A 17,563-nucleotide genomic window follows, 5' to 3' on the forward strand; every position below is an offset into this window, starting at 1 on the left:
AAGCAGGTATTTAGCAGAACTTTCGGATGCAACTCAGCTGACCAAGCATTCAACAAATTTCAGTGAGATTCAAAAAGCTGCTTTTGAAGATATACATCTGGAAATTGGCTCAAAGATTTTAAAGATTTTTTCAAATATCTAAATAATAAAATTTAGCTATGCTATCTTTTCTCCATATACCTCACTAATATCAGTTATACCATATTTCATTACCTCTCTTGAAACCACACAATATTAGATGACTTCTGAATATTAGAAAACAGCACATAGTACATACTGTCCAACTCTTCCTAATTAACCAAACTTGCTAATCTTGGAAAATAATTTTAAATTATCTCTCAGTAGTTTTGATGTAAAATGTGATCAGTTTAAATAAGATTTTTTTTTCCCCAGTGGTCTTGAAGCAAAATAGTAAGATCACAGAAAAGTTTTTACATTTATTTTAAGCATCCAGCTTACATACCTGCAATTAGGAGTTTAACTCCCTGTGCTGTCACTAAAGGTTTTATAACATGTAAGAGAAAAAATGCCCTCTAGGGGAATACATTGATTTAATAGCATCCTAAACCAGGCATCTAAGCTAGAAGCTAATGTGAGACATTTTAAGACTACTTTATAACTAAGGTAGCTTCTTTTCTCTTGGATTTTGCCTACACAGCTTAGGCCAGTCAGTCTGCTAACTTCTGCACAAATCCACTGTCTGCAGAGCTGTGTTGACATAAGGCAAGGTAATACGCTTTTATTTCTTCCACCTTGCAACTGAAATTGAACACTGACATCAGTAAATAAGTACATTTGCTCTGCTTTGTAAATGAAACCATTTGTTTAACAGCTTAAGCATGAGTAACTGTAAAGCTCTATATCATACAACAGTGCAATATTGTTAATAACATGATAGCATACAGATGTCACAATGTTGAAACAGAAAAATGAAAGACAGAAAGAAGTAATGAGATATCCAGGACTTGAGTGAGATGAACAATATATGACTGTTGAAGTAAAAAATAGAAGTGTCTGTAATAACATATGTATCTGAAAGAAATAAGGTAAAGTTATTAATAAATTGAAGTGCTAAGCCAGTACTTCCAGTCTTGTTCCTAGAGAATTCCAGCTGGCAAAAGCTCTGGAAGCGTGGGTGCTCTGGAACACAGGACCATGATTTGAAATCCTGACTTTCTGGGCACACATTGTAAATTGCTAGTGAGATCATTTATAACAACAACAACAACAAAATTGTTAAAAAAATCCCAAATGATTCAAACAAAAAGGACTCAGCCTTTTACTTTTTGGCATGCTTCTCAAAAAACCACCAAAACCCCAATAAATCATTCAAAGGCCATTTAATTCTATTCTAAAGCATAATACAGAAGCAAGTAAGAGTACGATTTCCTTTTATTTGGGATGTATAATGCTATTTTCTATATTTTAAAAAAATAGTCCAAAGTTTTAATTTATCTTTTTTTTTCTCCCCTAAACAAGAAGCTAATTCTCAGACTCAAACAAATATTTAGAGATCAGCCCTTTACAGCTGAGGAAGTAGATAGCAAGATCCAAAGCAAGCCATTCAGATTTTGGAAGCATTTTATGAACTACATTCTGAACCACTTATGTAGTCTAGCTGAACTTTTTATGCTGTGGTTTTTAAATAAACAAAATGAGAACACCAGAATTCATGTATAACATTTATGAAAATAAAAGAATAAAATAAAAAAATATTACATTATCATTTAATACAGAATTCTGAAGTAAGAATTCCAGACATCTGTAGCATTATTCACAGGACTGAAAAACTGCATTGTATTATAATTTAGCATTCAGCGTAAAAGTCAAGAGCATGTTTTCCATTTTGTTTTAAACTTGGTGAATGACAATGTGACATTGTAGTGGTTATGAGGAAAGCCTATTTGACAGGATATTTTTTCTCTTCCATTATATGAATAATAATAATGGAAAAAAAATAAGAAAAATCCCTGAACATACTTGTTTAAGTGAGGGGGAAAAAAACAACAAACCAAACCAAAAATAAAATTATGAAGAATGAACCATAGCTTATTAACATACTAACTTCCAACATCTAGCAATTTTAACTGGAGTAGACCCCTGAAAGTAAACAAGTGGAATGAAGCCCATTACTGTAGGAAATGTTTGGCATTTCTTGACTTACTACACCAAGAAACATATAAAATATAGTTTTAACATAATATTAATACTTATTTCCAGGGCAATCACTAACACCTACTGTCTGCAACACATGTAGAGAGACTAAAAATATTATTGGATCTACACATGTACCACTGGACCCAGTTTCATTTTAGTACCAATCTTCTACTGAACATTGCCCAACAGAAAGCGTTATGCTGAGACAACAAAATAAATATGTACTGTGTGCCTGCAGTTTTTACTAACATATTTTGTTCCTTTCATCATGTGTGTTCCAAATCAATAAAAAATTTGGCACAAAATATTTTTAAGCAGATTAATATTGGTATGACCTCCCTTGAAATGCGTATAATGAATCAGAAGAAGAGTTAACACACATCCATTTTTTTAATGAGACCATATTCAGTAACACTTCTCCTTATTAATTACTTTGTTTGTAATAAAATGAATTCGATTAAGACTTTTGTTAAAAGATTTTTAAAAGAACTATGTACACTTGGATTATTTACATATATACACAATATATATATTCACATATATACACATGTCAAGATAGTTTGCTTATGTTTAAACAGAAGATATCCTAACTAAGCAGAAATGCCTGAACAGTATTTGAAATCCATACTGACCCTAATTATAATTTCCTCTCTGGCATATCAAAAAAGCATCAGTCACAGAAAAAAAATAATAATTTCTTCTGTTTGTAATTCCCTACAGCACCACTCCCTTAAAACCACTCCAAATAAAGTGCAACACATCACGCTGCATTATCACCTATAGCATGTTCCTTTTCCTCTTCTGTCTGTCGTAACAATCTGATCCGTAAGTCTCCAGATAAATAATTTTTTTTAGGTTTCATTAGAGATGTGAAACTAGATGTGAACAACAACATAGATATCTTCCAGTAATAGTAAAATGTGATTTCATCAGCCTTCATCCAGGTCAATACGTCTATTTGGATTACTTACTTCTGTATTTATTCTTTAATTTGAACAAACTCTCCAGATAACGAGTAGCTCCAAACTCAGATGGCCAGTCTCAATAAACAGAACTGTCATAAAGATTTACTGTGTTATGCATTGATAGCTTTAACTGGAGACAGAACACTGAGATATTATCTGTTGATTTTCATACATGCACAGGACACTTATGGACATGAGACTCAGGCAGATGTAAGCCATCATGGTCACAAATATTTTGCCCTATGAAAGCTAGCTCAAAATGCATACATGTTCAAAACCTCAGAAAGATATTTTCATTGAAGTAGTGGCTTTTTATACTATCATTTCATGACACTTTCATTTGGGTATTTAGCTCACATCAGTTGTTTACCTGTGAACACTCTGCTTAACTGTTAAAAAAAAGATTGACTTATCTCTCAACATTCTATTCAACTGTGGCACATAGCACTAATAAACCAGTCTGACTCATATGTATGACAGTTACTCTCTAGCAGTACCTTCTGCTCTCTGCTTGAAACTGTTACTCATAAAAACTCCATATCCAATTATTTTTTCCATTTTAAGTCTGTATTTAAAATTGTTTTCTTTGAACAAGGTCACTATATGGCATTTATGACTGATGAAGTTAATTGTTTGATGTCCTTTTTTATTATTGGTTCTCAAGAAAAGTATTGTACCTCAGTCAGCAGTACTTAAACTTTATTCTATATTTTAATTGCATAGCATATGTACCAAGAAAGAACTTGCTTCTGAAATAATAAACTCACATGCCACGTAAGCCTAAGTAAAAATAAATTATAAACTTAAAAAAACTTAAAATTTTGTGTTGTCCTAATTTAGTTGAGGTACTTGAAAGTTATTTCTCCTTCTGTGTCTTCTTACAGGTAGAAAGTCATTAAAGTAATGCTAAACCTGCTAACTTCTGAAGGAACGGGATGCAAAATTACTCACTATTATCTCAGAAGAAACCTTTTCAGATAATGTAATGCACTATATATTGTGCTATATATATAAAAAGGAAAACCAACTGACACACTTTTTAGTCACATATTTCTGGAACAAGGCCCTGACATGTACACTGTAGTGTAATTCTATGCAGAGGATACATTCCTAGTTTTCCTTTGCATATTCATATTTAGCACTTTCATTAACTGTGAACCCATTTGCATTTGCAAGACTGCCATTTTCATGGCAAATAGAAATCTTAGAAAGTAACATTCATGAGTGTGGCCTAAATAACCGAAATTATTTCTAAACCCCCAGTTTACATTACAAAAACTAAAAAATAAGCAAGACTACAGTGGAAGATTTCTGTGACAAATTTTTATACTAATGTTAGGGAAGAGCATCTTTAAATGACTATATATATGTATTATTTGAGTATATCTGAATAGTCATTGAGAGTCATTCCTCTTCTTAAAGACCAGCTCTGTCAGGGTAAAAGAAACCATCTAATAAGGGTATTTCATTTTACATGTAAGACAAGGACGGAAGGAAGGAAAGGAAGGAAAGGAAGGAAAGGAAGGAAAGGAAGGAAAGGAAGGAAAGGAAGGAAAGGAAGGAAAGGAAGGAAAGGAAGGAAGGAAGGAAGGAAGGAAGGAAGGAAGGAAGGAAGGAAGGAAGGAAGGAAAAGAAAGAGATACCTCTCTGTTCTTGTTATTTCTATAATTTTCTTTCTATGGCTTGATTTTGTCACATTGAGTGCTACCCTGTTATTTTCTTGGTGCAGAATGATAAAAAAATATTAACCCAGTAGGAACTGAGGGGACATTTCTGGTTAGAAGATTATACTGTTAACTGTCTATGATGAAAATGACCCAGATTAACAATGCAAAAAAACATCTAAATAATGCTATCTAGCTCCCCATCCTTGATAGAGATGCCTTTAGTTTCTGAATTAAATAAAACAATCAAAACCAAGAATTAATGACAACAATCTACACGAGAAACTCAAGTTTCAAGGTTGAAGCTTGTCCTCATGTCTCCAGAATCTGCTGGATGTCAGGGGAAATTATTAACATTTTTAGCTTTCTTCTGGATCAGTTCCAAGAGAAACCAAATTAAGGGTAAAATCTCTCAGAACTTCAACGTAGTTACCATTAATATACTAATCAAAGTTTCTAGACAGTTTCTACTTTCTTTATACAGATGAGGTAGAGATATTAAATAGGTTCATCCTACAGAATCAATTAAATTTTCAGAACTGGGTACTGAATTTGTTATTATGAACATTTAGGCCTAAATAAACACTTCTAGATAATACAGAAAGTTCTTACCTATTTTATCAATCTGTTACAAAAAGCTGTAATATATTACAATAATTATATGAATTAATGACGTGTTTTCAATAGCATGCTCCATTAAAAAAACCCTAATATTTGGCTTTTAAGACATTGATTAATTGTGCATCGGAAAGGCAAGATTCCTCTTGGCCTACATCAAACTAACAGTGCAGCAGGATCCTTCTCAGCAAAAAAAAGTATTTCTTGAATATTATTCTGATTGTCTATCCACTTCTGTGAGAGACTGTTTTTGCATTCTGCACTACTATACAACACTTCTTTTTACCTGGCATCTGACAGGCATTCCCACCCTTTGCATTTACTCCACTTCCTCAATGCTGAGGCTGCAAAAACACAGCCAGCATCCTCATACAGCTTTTAATGGAAAACTGCCATCCTAACCTGGCACCTAACTTCACATTATTATTCTCACTCAGAGAAGTTTAAAACTCTGAGATGGATTTAAATATTTATGCTACCAAAGAAACTGACTAAAATATCAGCAGAAAAGAAGAAATCGAAAACAATGTAAGCCATTACTGAAGTAGCTCTTCCTGTGAAAGTTCTGATGTTCTTTGTTTGCCAGTCACCAGCGCAAGCTCATCCTTCAGCTCCTGAATCTCTTTTTTCAGTTGGACAATAATCTACAAACAGCAAGGCAGAAACCAAGCATCACCAACAGATTAATAGCTAGTTTATGATTTTCACATTAGAAGGCTGAGTGAAAGAAATAATATATTTTGAATTTCTTTTCCTAAACATCTCTTTTTTAAAAACAGTCTGAATGCCTTAAATATACAAAGCTCTTTTTTTCCCTTTTCCATTTATAAAAACAAGATAAGTCTCCCAAACTCAGTAAATTCTATGTGTTAGGAGACACGGCTGTACAGGAGTTCAAAAGATTATTCGCAAAAGAAAAAATAATTTGCCATAGGAATAAAAATGACTTTCTGACTATCAGTTTTGCCTGTTAGTAACCACAACACATTTGGAATAGAAGTTTGTTACTTCTTTGTTAGAGAAAGGATAAATACACACCAAAAGTGACTTTTATAAAGAAACAGAAATTCCAAAACAGTATCTTAGTACTTTAATCTTAACTTTTCTTCTCTTGCTTGTAACATTTCACTCTTATTAGAATTATAGCATACTGTAATTATAGGATGTATCCATTGCTAATGACAAATAAATAAGTTAACATTAAATTGCATTAATGAATAGTAATGATTGCTATAGTGACTTGGAGAACTGTACTTCATTTTAAAATTCTTATAGCTCATTATTGGAGCCTGTACCTTTGGGAAAAGTGTCTGTATAAAATGGTATTTTACAAATCATCAGCTTCCCAAGACCAAATTTTACAAAGCAAGGACAACATGCAAGCCCCTAAGTCTAAAACATAAATGAGCAAGTTCATGGATACTTTATGGTTGAACTTTTTATTAATGCATCACCTTATAATGGCTCAAATGTATCAAGAATCCAATGATATTTTTAGATGGATATGATTAAACTGATTCAATGTACAAACTAAGTTTTCAAGAGAAGAAAGTTTTCAAGGAAAAATTAATTATTCTTGATTGCCCGCACTTTCTAGGAACAAGACTGTTGAAACTGATGACACATTTGCACTGGATGTTAAAATTCCTTCAAACATTTGTATTTCTTTTTATGATTAAATTTAACCATGATTTCCTAACTTTAAATGAGTATTTTTATTTCACAATTCAAAATAATCTAAACATACACATGATTATTTCTTTTAACTCCAAACTTACTGGGTACACATTTACTAGTATAAATATGAAAAGCAAACATAGAATATTTTATATAAGAATCTATTAAGGTTAATTATTTGTTATTTATTATTTATTATTTGTTAATTACAGATGTTGTAAGAGTGCTTCAAGAATATTGCAGGTCAAACATTTTAACCTGATTTTAGGCTGCCTAACTCCAGTGGCACACTCTGATGTAGTCTGTGCCAGCTACTTAGTCAATAAAACAAAATTTGGGGTTGGAGTATAAAACGGAAAAAGCTGAACTGATAGCACCATCCCTGTTAAATGCTGAAATTGTTAGGATGACAATTATGTTAACCTTAGTGAGACAACAACATAAATACAATTTTCAGTATATGGATAAAAGACTATTTTCAAGTATTATTAAAACAAACAAAAAATCTTCAGAAGCACAATACTGAATGCCAGAGGAAATAAGAATTAATTCAAGCTCAGCAATTTGGTTTTAATTTTAAAACAAATGCTTTGATCATAAGCTGAGTTGTTTATAAAGTACATTGGGTATAAGCTCATCTCCTTAGCAAGACACAGAATCACAGAATCACAGAATCCCAAGGGTTGGAAGGGACCTCGAAAGATCATCTAGTCCAACCCCCCTGCAAGAGCAGGGTAACCTAGAGTACATCACACAGGAACTTGTTCAGGCGGGCCTTGAATATCTCCAACACAGGAGACTTCATGCAGCCAGGAAGTCTCCATTATGAAGAACGTAATTTACACAAGTCAGACTTAGATATGTCAAGAGGTATTATGCACTCCTTTCATAAAGCATTCATTCAACTTACAGATGATAAATAATGAAAATAAATGGCATTTGATTTAATGAAAAAAAAAGTAGTCAAGCTCTTGATTGAATAACCAAGTTGCACCCTGGAAACTATTAGTTCAGGTGGTTAAGATGGGCAACAAATTCCTCAATGAGCACAGAGACATACAAAGTCTAGGTACCTTTGTTCCCCTGACTTTTCCACAGGAGGGGATGGTTTTCTGACTCTCACAAGTCCACTTTTGCTTTACTTGCTAAATGATCCTACAGAACTAAACATACCAAACTCATGGAATATAGCTCCACAGGATGTGGTAAATGTAGTAATGTAGGAGCCTTCATGCATTTCAGCCTCAGTCAAAGGCTTCTATGGCTATGGAAGAAAGTTTTGTGTGATTTGCTATGATAAAGCCTACATATGAAAAAAACCCCAAAAACAAATGAAGAAGCAGAAATTAATTGGTTCTTCGGACCAGTCTCAAGGAAGGACTGACACTGTTTCTTAGGGTTTTAATACACAAACTATTGCAATCCCATTCCCTCTGCCCCAAGACAACTCTCACCAATCTGGGGTCAATTTCTTCATTAAGAACTGCTTCATTCTTGATTAGAGCAACTCGCTGTGCAAACCTGCAGGTTGATATAGATTCCTGGAGGAAAAACAATGAGAAGGAAAAAAAATTCACATACCTTTGCACCCTTAGGTAAGTAGAACAGACTGATGAAGAAGTCATCAAACTACATTTCTGGGTTTTGTATATTTTACTGAAATAATCTATTATTTCATGTTCTAAACCAAAGATATTCAAGGGAAATTAGCATAGCATATTAATGGCAGTGACATACAAAATTCTCAAACCCTAGTACATTTCTTATTGACCCAGTTAATCCCCTGATCAAGTGTTTTTCAAGTGAGTCCCCAGCTGGCACTAAAGGGTAAGAAAGTCTCAGAAGGTAAAAAAAAACTTGAATGATGGTAAAAACAAAATTAACTATATATATATACTTAATATACTTTTTATATTATATATATATAAATATATATAATATAATATATTTATATTATATATATATATATATATATATATATATATATATAGTTAATATACTTTTTTTTGTGAAAATGATACTAGGGAGGTGTATGTAAAAGAACCTGGAAAAAAGAGATGAGTCTTACTTATTGAGCCTGCTGCCAGCCAGCACCAGATCTCTTTCTGCAGGGCTGTCTTCCAGCCACTCCTTTCACAATTGGTATCTATGTTCCAATCCATCTAGACTCCTTTTGCAAGGCCTCCTATCCTTCAAGAGAGTCAACAGCACCTCCCAGTTTGGTATCATCAGAAAACTTGCTAATGGTGCCCTCAACTCCTGCATGCAGATCAGTCATAAATATATTGAACAGAACTGAGCCTAGAAAGGAACCCTGCAGAGCACAGCTTGTCACCAGCCAGATTTGGCCCCATTCACTAGAGCACTTTGATAAATGCTACAGCTCTTTTGGTAAACAAAGAGAAGAAAGCATCACTGTATATACTTTCAGCACAGGAAATTAGTTTAGGGAGATAAAAGTCTTAGAAATATTTTTAAAAAATCTCAAATCACCCCATCCAATTCCCTCTCCCCCATCAACAGATTCTCCAGTTTTCTGTCATACTCAGTGAAATCATGACTCCAAAGAAGTAAACAGTTATAGATACTATCATTATGTCCTCAAAGATTTATTCATCAGGAAAACAGTAAATAAAAAAAAAACAAACTCATTACTAAGTGCAATTTGTTTCCCAAGTGTTGCTTGAGATTACTTAGAGAAAAGCACATTTCTTAAAGGATTAAAAGGTTTGTCTATATCTTACTGAAATTTCCACTGACAAAATTATCTCCTGGAAACAAATTCAAAATGTTTTTCTGTAAGGATAAAAATAAAAGCATACACAGTTGAATTACAAACTGTAATAAAAGTCAGAAGAGCAGGATCTTTAGAGAAGTAAAAGCTTTTTTGTTGAAAATAGATAGAAATAACATACATCTATGTTTCGTTTATCTATAGAGAGTGTTGCTATCATGGTAGTCATGCAGTTTCCTCCAAGGCTGTCTCTTAGCACTGAGGTCATCATAGAGTTTCGATAAGGAATGTGGGACCGGTTTTTCTCTGCAAGGGCAATTATTACCTGAAACAGTCATAAAACAATGGAAAAAGCATTTAAATTTACATGTCTATTAATGATTGATACATAAAAAGAACAAAAAAAAAACTGCTCAGGAACCCAAACTTCTGATACAACAGAACTATGCTTATACACCCAGTTAGCTGCAAACTGATTTTAAGGAAATAATTTCAACTTAAATTTCAGAGTGCTTATATGTCTTCATAGGATCTGGACCTGAAAAACCAAATGAATATAACTTATCATACCCCAGCTTTACAGCCTCTCAGCAACATAGAAACTGAACACCATAAACCAAGATTCACAGACTTTCCTAAGACACAGAAACTTACTGAAAATATTCTTCATATTTTTCTGTCATAATAATAAAGAATGAATAGTAGTCAAGAAAATATTTCCTTAACATTTGCTAAAGCATACTTTTAATATTACACATTCTTAAAGCATACGGTCCTTAGGGGGATCAATACATTTATTTCTGAGAAAGCGTCTTGAAAAATAAAACACAAATAAAAGAGTGCATGACTGCAATGTACTGCTGGAAAGAAATAATTCATTTTAGTATATACATGTCTTGGCCAAAAAGGAAATGGTACACCTACTATTCTCAGTTCCCTTCTCAGCTGTTTACTTTATGGGACTTAATTATTATTAAATAAAAAGCTAGATTAAACCATGATCTGTTGTGATACAAATATTTGAACTGTTATCTGGCCAAGAACTGTACCAAAAAACTGTAGCTATATGACTTGTGCAACCTATCCAAAATGATTAGGAATTCTTTTTTCTTTTAAAAATGTTAGGTTGGGCAAAAAGGAAATTCAGCGCAGTTCTGCGGAGAAGGGCTTGGGGGTGTTGGTCGATGAGAAAATGAACATGAGCCAGCTTCAGTATACACTTACAGCCCAGAAAGCCAATTGTATTCTGGGCTGCATCAAAAGGAGCGTGACCAGCAGGTCAAAGGAGGTGATCCTGCCCCTCTACTCTGCTCTTGTGCGACCCCACTTCGAGTATTGTGTGCAGTTCTGGTGTCCTCAACATAAAAAGGACATGGTACTGTTAGAACAAGTCCAGAGGAGGGCCACGAGGATAATCAGGGGACTGGAGCACCTCCCGTATGAAGACAGGCTGAGAAAGTTGGGGCTATTCAGCCTGGAGAAGAGAAGGCTGCGTGGAGACCTCATAGCAGCCTTCCAGTATCTGAAGGGAGCCCATGGCAGGGGGGTTGGAACTAGATGATCTTAAGGCCCTTTCCGACCCTAACTATTCTATGATTCTATGATTCTATGGTCAGAAAGCAGTTATTTTTCTGAATTCTGATGGAGAATACAGGAACAGTGTTTACTGAACTGTGAAAACAACATTATGTACTCTGTCTTAGAAGGTGTCTGAAATCCACACTTGAAACTCTTCAGTGATTGCAACTTAATACCATAGCATCCACGAAAGAGATTTCATTGTTTCTTACCCTTGGTGTTTTACTGCATTAGAATACAAAAGATCGCAAGAGATCAGGAAGACATAAATGTAACGTGCACTAAGCTTTTATAAATTGGCATAAATGCCTTTTAGCAATGCCACAAATACTAAGCCAAAAATAAATACCTCAAAAGAAGGAATGCTATGGTATACAAACCATGCTTACCAGGGTAGTGTAAAGAAGAGATGAGTACTAGAAAAGAAGGCGAGTGTGAACAGCCTTCACCATCACACTTGCTGCATTCATAAAAAATTATGAGGATCCTAAGATGCAACATATATTTCCATTCATGAAGAGAAAATTATATCAGATCAGTGAAGGAAAAATAATTAAACCTCAATAATAATGATGATAATAATAGTAACAACAATAGCAAACTAATAATAGCAGCAGCAACAGCAATAATAATTACAATAATAATAACAATTATTATTGTTTATAATAATGATAATGTATTGACCAAATCTTTCTACTGGAATACATCATCTTTAAAGTTTCCATTCACCACTGTACCTTAATTTATTCTTTGTTTCTTTAAAAAAAAAATAAATTAGTCAGATTACTTGAATTAACCTACTTTCTCAATATTTGCCTTTGCCAAAGAGTAAAAATAAAAAACAACAGCGAAAGGAAGATAGGAATTTTAGTATGCCTTAAATCAACATGCTAAATCCTTCTCAGTAACAACAGCTGAATGATAAAGATTTCTGGAAATATATTATTATTATTGCAGTTGCATATGAGAGTCCTATTGGTACAAAACCAATTGTGGTAGTCCATAAATACACTAACAGAGGTAACTCCTATCTGAAAGATTGAAAATTCACATTGGTAGAGAAATAAAACAACACTAGAGAGAAGAGCCTAATATTTTACAATATTACAATGCTTGAAGCAAAAAAAATAAACCCCAGTCACTTTAGTTCAATGATTCATACATTCTTATCCCAGCTGTGGAAGGGAAAGAAGATCACAAAAGAACATTTTTAGTAGAAATATTACTGTAAATATCTTAAGCTTTCAAAATAAAATAAGAAAACTATTGTTAAAACACTACCCTTTACACCTACCATAACCTTACTGGTTAATTGTTAAGCTTTTCCTAAATTAAAATCCTATTTTAAATTAAGAGCTATCAACTCAAACATTTTTTTTAAACACAATAAATATCCTGAATATTAGAATCAGGATTTCTGAAACACTTCACATTGCTAAATAGCAATGCTGTAAAGGGAGAAATTGCATTGCTGTTTCAATTTTACCTGTTCCAAATAATGTAATGAAAGGTTGATATATTTGGCTTCTGTCAATAGGTGACCTCCAACTCCTGTCTTTGAAACACGCTCTGATCCAGCAAGGTCTACTAAGTGTAACTTGGAGCGTCTAATAGTTGCAGATCCAGGTTCCTTGCTAGAGATGTGAATAGTGAAAATGCAGTGAGATCGGGATGAGGCTTGATTCATTGGAGTCTACAACAAAAGAAAGGAATAGCCCTTACTGTTTATTTAATAAATAATTCTAGCTTTGTATAGCTCAAGAATCTGGCAACTGAAATCACCTATACAATTTTTTTAGCTATTGTATCTATAATCAATATGCAAGAACCTGGCACTCAAATCTGGCCAAATACTTGGATAACTTTGATATGGACAAATGGTACTGCAAGAAACCAAGCAACTATCCTTGTTCCAAGATACTTTAACAGGCAGTACAACCAGAAAGGACAGATCTTAACAGAAAGGCTTGCTTAACACCAAGCTGAACAATCATTTACTGGGAATAATATTAACATCTATACCTCTTGGTTGAACTGTCTCCCCTTTAGATTCCCAATACTTTTTCCCAACCTTAATAGTGACAGCACAACTGAACTTTTGGTGGGAACTGATCCAGCTCAGTGAAAAAAAAAAAAAATACAAGAGAAAAGAAAGGAAAAAAATGTCTGCAAACCATACATATTTAACCTGGATCCGATTCAGTCACAGTGCAGCTATAGAAAGCAGCTCTGCTAGATAATTGAAAATGGCAGCATACAGCATGTGAACAAATAGGTGGTGTGCAGCAACCACAAATGTTTGTAGTTGGTGAAAATTCTGTAATGAAATTACAGCCTTAGCACTATTTTATTTTGGTCTGCTTTACCTAATAAATCCAAGCTCAGAGGGAGAGAGAATAATGAATAGAGGGAAGAGTGAATAATATAGGCAAGCCACTGTCTCTGCTTAACTGCCTAGTTTCTGAGGATCATTTCACAATCCTGTGAAATGATTGATTGTCATCATTGACAATGATTCACAATCATTGTCAATCCTGTGAAATGAGCATCAGAGTGCAGTTATGTACTATGCTACCTTCAGAGGCTACGCTGAACAAATGAAGGGACAGTGACTTGTAGCATGGAAATGAAAATAAACAGGCTCAGGGAAAAGTGTCAAGCAAGAAAATAGTCCCAAACATATTTAAAATGCAGTTATACTAAGAAAATGTTGTATGCTGTTAAAATGTACTTTATTCAGCAATTCTGATTCCATGAATAATCAGAGCCAGCTTCACTTATTTTACTAGGAGAGCTATAATTTTACTAGTTGCAGTTCTGTGCAGTAGGAATGGCTATTTTATTTTTCCAGATCAAAACCCACAACAGGATTAATATTTCAGGACATTCTCCTTAACAGAATTGATATTTGAGGACATTTTGCACTATAGTCATAGCATCAATCACACTATACTGCAGACAAGTTAAGCCGGATCAAATATCAATACCGGTCTAGCTATGGAAGCACAAACTAAAGGTTGCCATGAAAGAAGCGGAAAAATAAATCTTCAGAAAAAGAATTCTTAAGCAAACTTAAGTTTCACAATGCAGCAAACACTCATGTATTTAAAAATGTGCTTTTAGTCACACCTGCTTAACCCCAACAGAGGCAAAAAGAAAATAAAGTATGAAAGAAAATTATGTCAGGATTCTGAGCTCCAAAAACTCAGGGCAATATTTGACCTATAAGGTCTTTATTGGCTATAGCAATACATTAGCCACAATTTGGTTTGCATGTTCTAAGCAGATTTTGCTGGACTGGTCCATTGCTTTTCTCCACACAACTTCTTAATGAGTGACGCTGATCTGGAAGTTATTGGCTAGCATCACAAACCGCTATTTTTAGAAAGACCTTCTTCAGAGTAGAACCATGCTTTAATTAATACATTGATACTCCTTTTTAAAATATGATTCTATCTCCACTTTGCAGCTCCGGTATATAGCTCAATTAGAACTCTTGCAGGAAGTGTAAAGTAATAAAAATTTAAACTGTTAAATGGGATGTGATCATGTAATGCTAATTGCAGTCATTATCCCACACTTTGCTACTTTTACGACACAAGTAGACGCAAACCATACAGCAAGGGAAATTGCAAGTTGCCAGCATCTTCAGCCCAAATATGGGCCTGTTTGATGTTTGTTGTCTTACACAGGCAACTTCTGAGTATCACCATTCAGCTGTACAGAAAAGTTGAAAACTGAAAACAAACAAACAATATTTTCTGGACAGTGTCTCAGGGCCTACTACAAGGTTCCTCTATTGGCTTTCAGAGTGTATTTTGGCATTGTTAGCAGTATTCAAACCATATGTATATGAAATCATCTTCACACTAATTTGATGTGATGAAGGAAAAAAAAGGAAGAGGGGAGTGTCCTGGCTCTCAGCAGATGGTTGCTATTGTGAAAGTTAAATACAGAACAAATGATGAGCTGCAGTTACTTACAAAGAAATAATTTTTCCAGGAATTCTGTGACATCATAAACCACATAAGCAGACTTCAGATGCTTTGTGATATCACATGAACACTACAAAGGAATTAATGCTAAATCATGTGTTGCTGCCCATTTGTACCATGATAAAAGAGGAATTCAGTGACATTTCTTTCAAGATGATTTGGTAAAGCGTCGGTGTTTTGTTTGATTTTGGAAAATATGTAAAGAGCTATTTCAAATCATACAACCCGACTCCCTTTTCTCCAGGACCAGAGCATACATATGTTTGCTGAAACTAGAAGAAAAATGTACAGAAACTTTGTGACTTAAACCATCATACACATTCATACAACAGTTGCAAAAAGGTGATTTTTACTTAAAAGAGAATCTGCAGCACAGCCATTTCATGAGAAACATCCTAGTTGGATGTTTCTGTCTAGGAACACAAGGTCATGAAAGGTCAAAAAACTTGCCGGAGCCTAAGTTATCCATCTTACTATAATTATCTACTTCAAACCAATAAAACACTGTAAAAGTTCCTCCCTGTACAAGAATGTATACATTTCTTGAATCTTTTATTTTTCTCAGCTGCTATTATAAACATAGGTTTCGCTAAGACGAATAGCCAGAAACAGGATGCTACTGGTCTAAATTGAGTTCTTAATAATTGAGGACCTAAGAAGGAAAAATTTTCTTAAATAGGAGAAAAACATATGAAAAGCTGTTTGAAAATCATCATTAGACTAACAGAAGCTGCTGTTGATTACAGCTGCCAAATACACTCAGACACAGAAAATACAGAAAAAAGTTCAGGACAGCTGGGACAAAAAGATTTCACAAGTGATAAATGCAGCCATTCAGCCCATATTGCAAACCATCTCCACTTGACAGTTTATACAGTTCTAGCAGAATCTTTTACTCTTTGAATCAAAATATTTAGACATCAGGAGAACATGATATTCTTGTGTGAGTGAATTCATAACTAACCAAGGCATAAATGAAGAAACACTGACTCTGAACACCTCCCCCTGCCTTTTTTTCCAGAGAATGTCTCAGTGAAAATGTACGAAATTTCATTTTAAGGAGGGTTTCTTTTTCCTCCTTCTCCCTCCCAACTTTTGAGATTTTTAAAGAAGGGCAATGTGGAAGAGAAAAGCAGGGATCGCATCCAAAGCTGATATCAAATTCATTTTCTCCAGTCTCAAGCTACAATCAGATTGATACCTGTAGGAACAAGTTCTGAAAGCTTCAGTCATTTCACAGTTTAGATGGTAAGAAAAGAGTCATTGTATAGTATAAGAATGATAATAAAGCAATATAACACAGTTTCTTTCTCTGGCTGAAACTCATGTGTAGAAAATTCTGATGTTTTCATATTATTAATTTATAGCAGAGAATGTCATAAGTCTCTGCAAGTCTAAAGGAGCAGAGACTCTTTGTTGAAAAGTGTCTACATCTGTGTAATGAATATAAACCCCACCAGTTCCAACAGAACCATTCTATTTAGAAGGCTATGTAAGTTGAAAAACAGGAGGTTTCTGCTTTTATATCTGGTAGATGAGCAAGACCTTCATACATTTTTGGTTTCTTCTCTGACTAACAAGGTACAAGCAAAGGGTTTTTTCAGGTGTGTACTGAAGTACACTTGATAGTTGAAATTGAAAACCTACTGCTACGAAAATACAAGTATCAGAATAGGTACAATCTGACACTTCCCTGATTTCTAAAAGCACTACTTTAGTATCTTGCGGTTTTTACTACCAGTGCAGTTTCACAGTTAGAACATGGTTAACTGAGATAACTTTAAGCAATTAATATTCCCTGGTGAGGATATTATTAAACTTTACATTATACACTGCCTTTTATCCGTAAAATCCCAAAGCACTCTAAGGACTATTTAAAGTAGTACATATGACCAGTGATTGGTTTACTGCACATGGAAATGAAAGCACCTGTGCTAAAATGATAATGCTGTTTAGTGCTAATAATACTATAGAACAGGTTTGTCAGATTGGAAATAAACTGAAAACTGACAGCAATAAGGAAAGCAGAAAATTGTAATTCTTTCTGGAATGCAGCTCTAACATGGATAACATGCCTTATTTGCAAAAATGTCATTTAATCTCATATGTTCACATATTCAAGTTCTATTTTTCAAATTTCATCCAATGCATTCACACACTACCAGTAGCTTTCTA

At 34.1% G+C, this 17,563-nt stretch overlaps 1 protein-coding gene across 1 annotated transcript in view; it reads right to left on the reverse strand.

Annotated features, from left to right (window-relative positions):
* KIF6 (kinesin family member 6) overlaps nucleotides 1-17,563 on the reverse strand; it is a 141,516-nt gene that overhangs the window by 90,879 nt on the left and 33,074 nt on the right. The window contains exons 7-10 of the mRNA XM_034060937.1: nucleotides 12,880-13,086; nucleotides 9,997-10,140; nucleotides 8,536-8,622; nucleotides 5,945-6,048 (exon numbers count right to left, since the gene is read on the reverse strand). Of these exons, the coding sequence (XP_033916828.1) occupies nucleotides 5,945-6,048; nucleotides 8,536-8,622; nucleotides 9,997-10,140; nucleotides 12,880-13,086 (542 nt within the window). The remainder of the gene's footprint in view (nucleotides 1-5,944; nucleotides 6,049-8,535; nucleotides 8,623-9,996; nucleotides 10,141-12,879; nucleotides 13,087-17,563) is intronic.

This window comes from Melopsittacus undulatus, chromosome 3 (genome assembly GCF_012275295.1).
Source record: "Melopsittacus undulatus isolate bMelUnd1 chromosome 3, bMelUnd1.mat.Z, whole genome shotgun sequence".
NCBI classification, from domain to species: domain Eukaryota; kingdom Metazoa; phylum Chordata; class Aves; order Psittaciformes; family Psittaculidae; genus Melopsittacus; species Melopsittacus undulatus.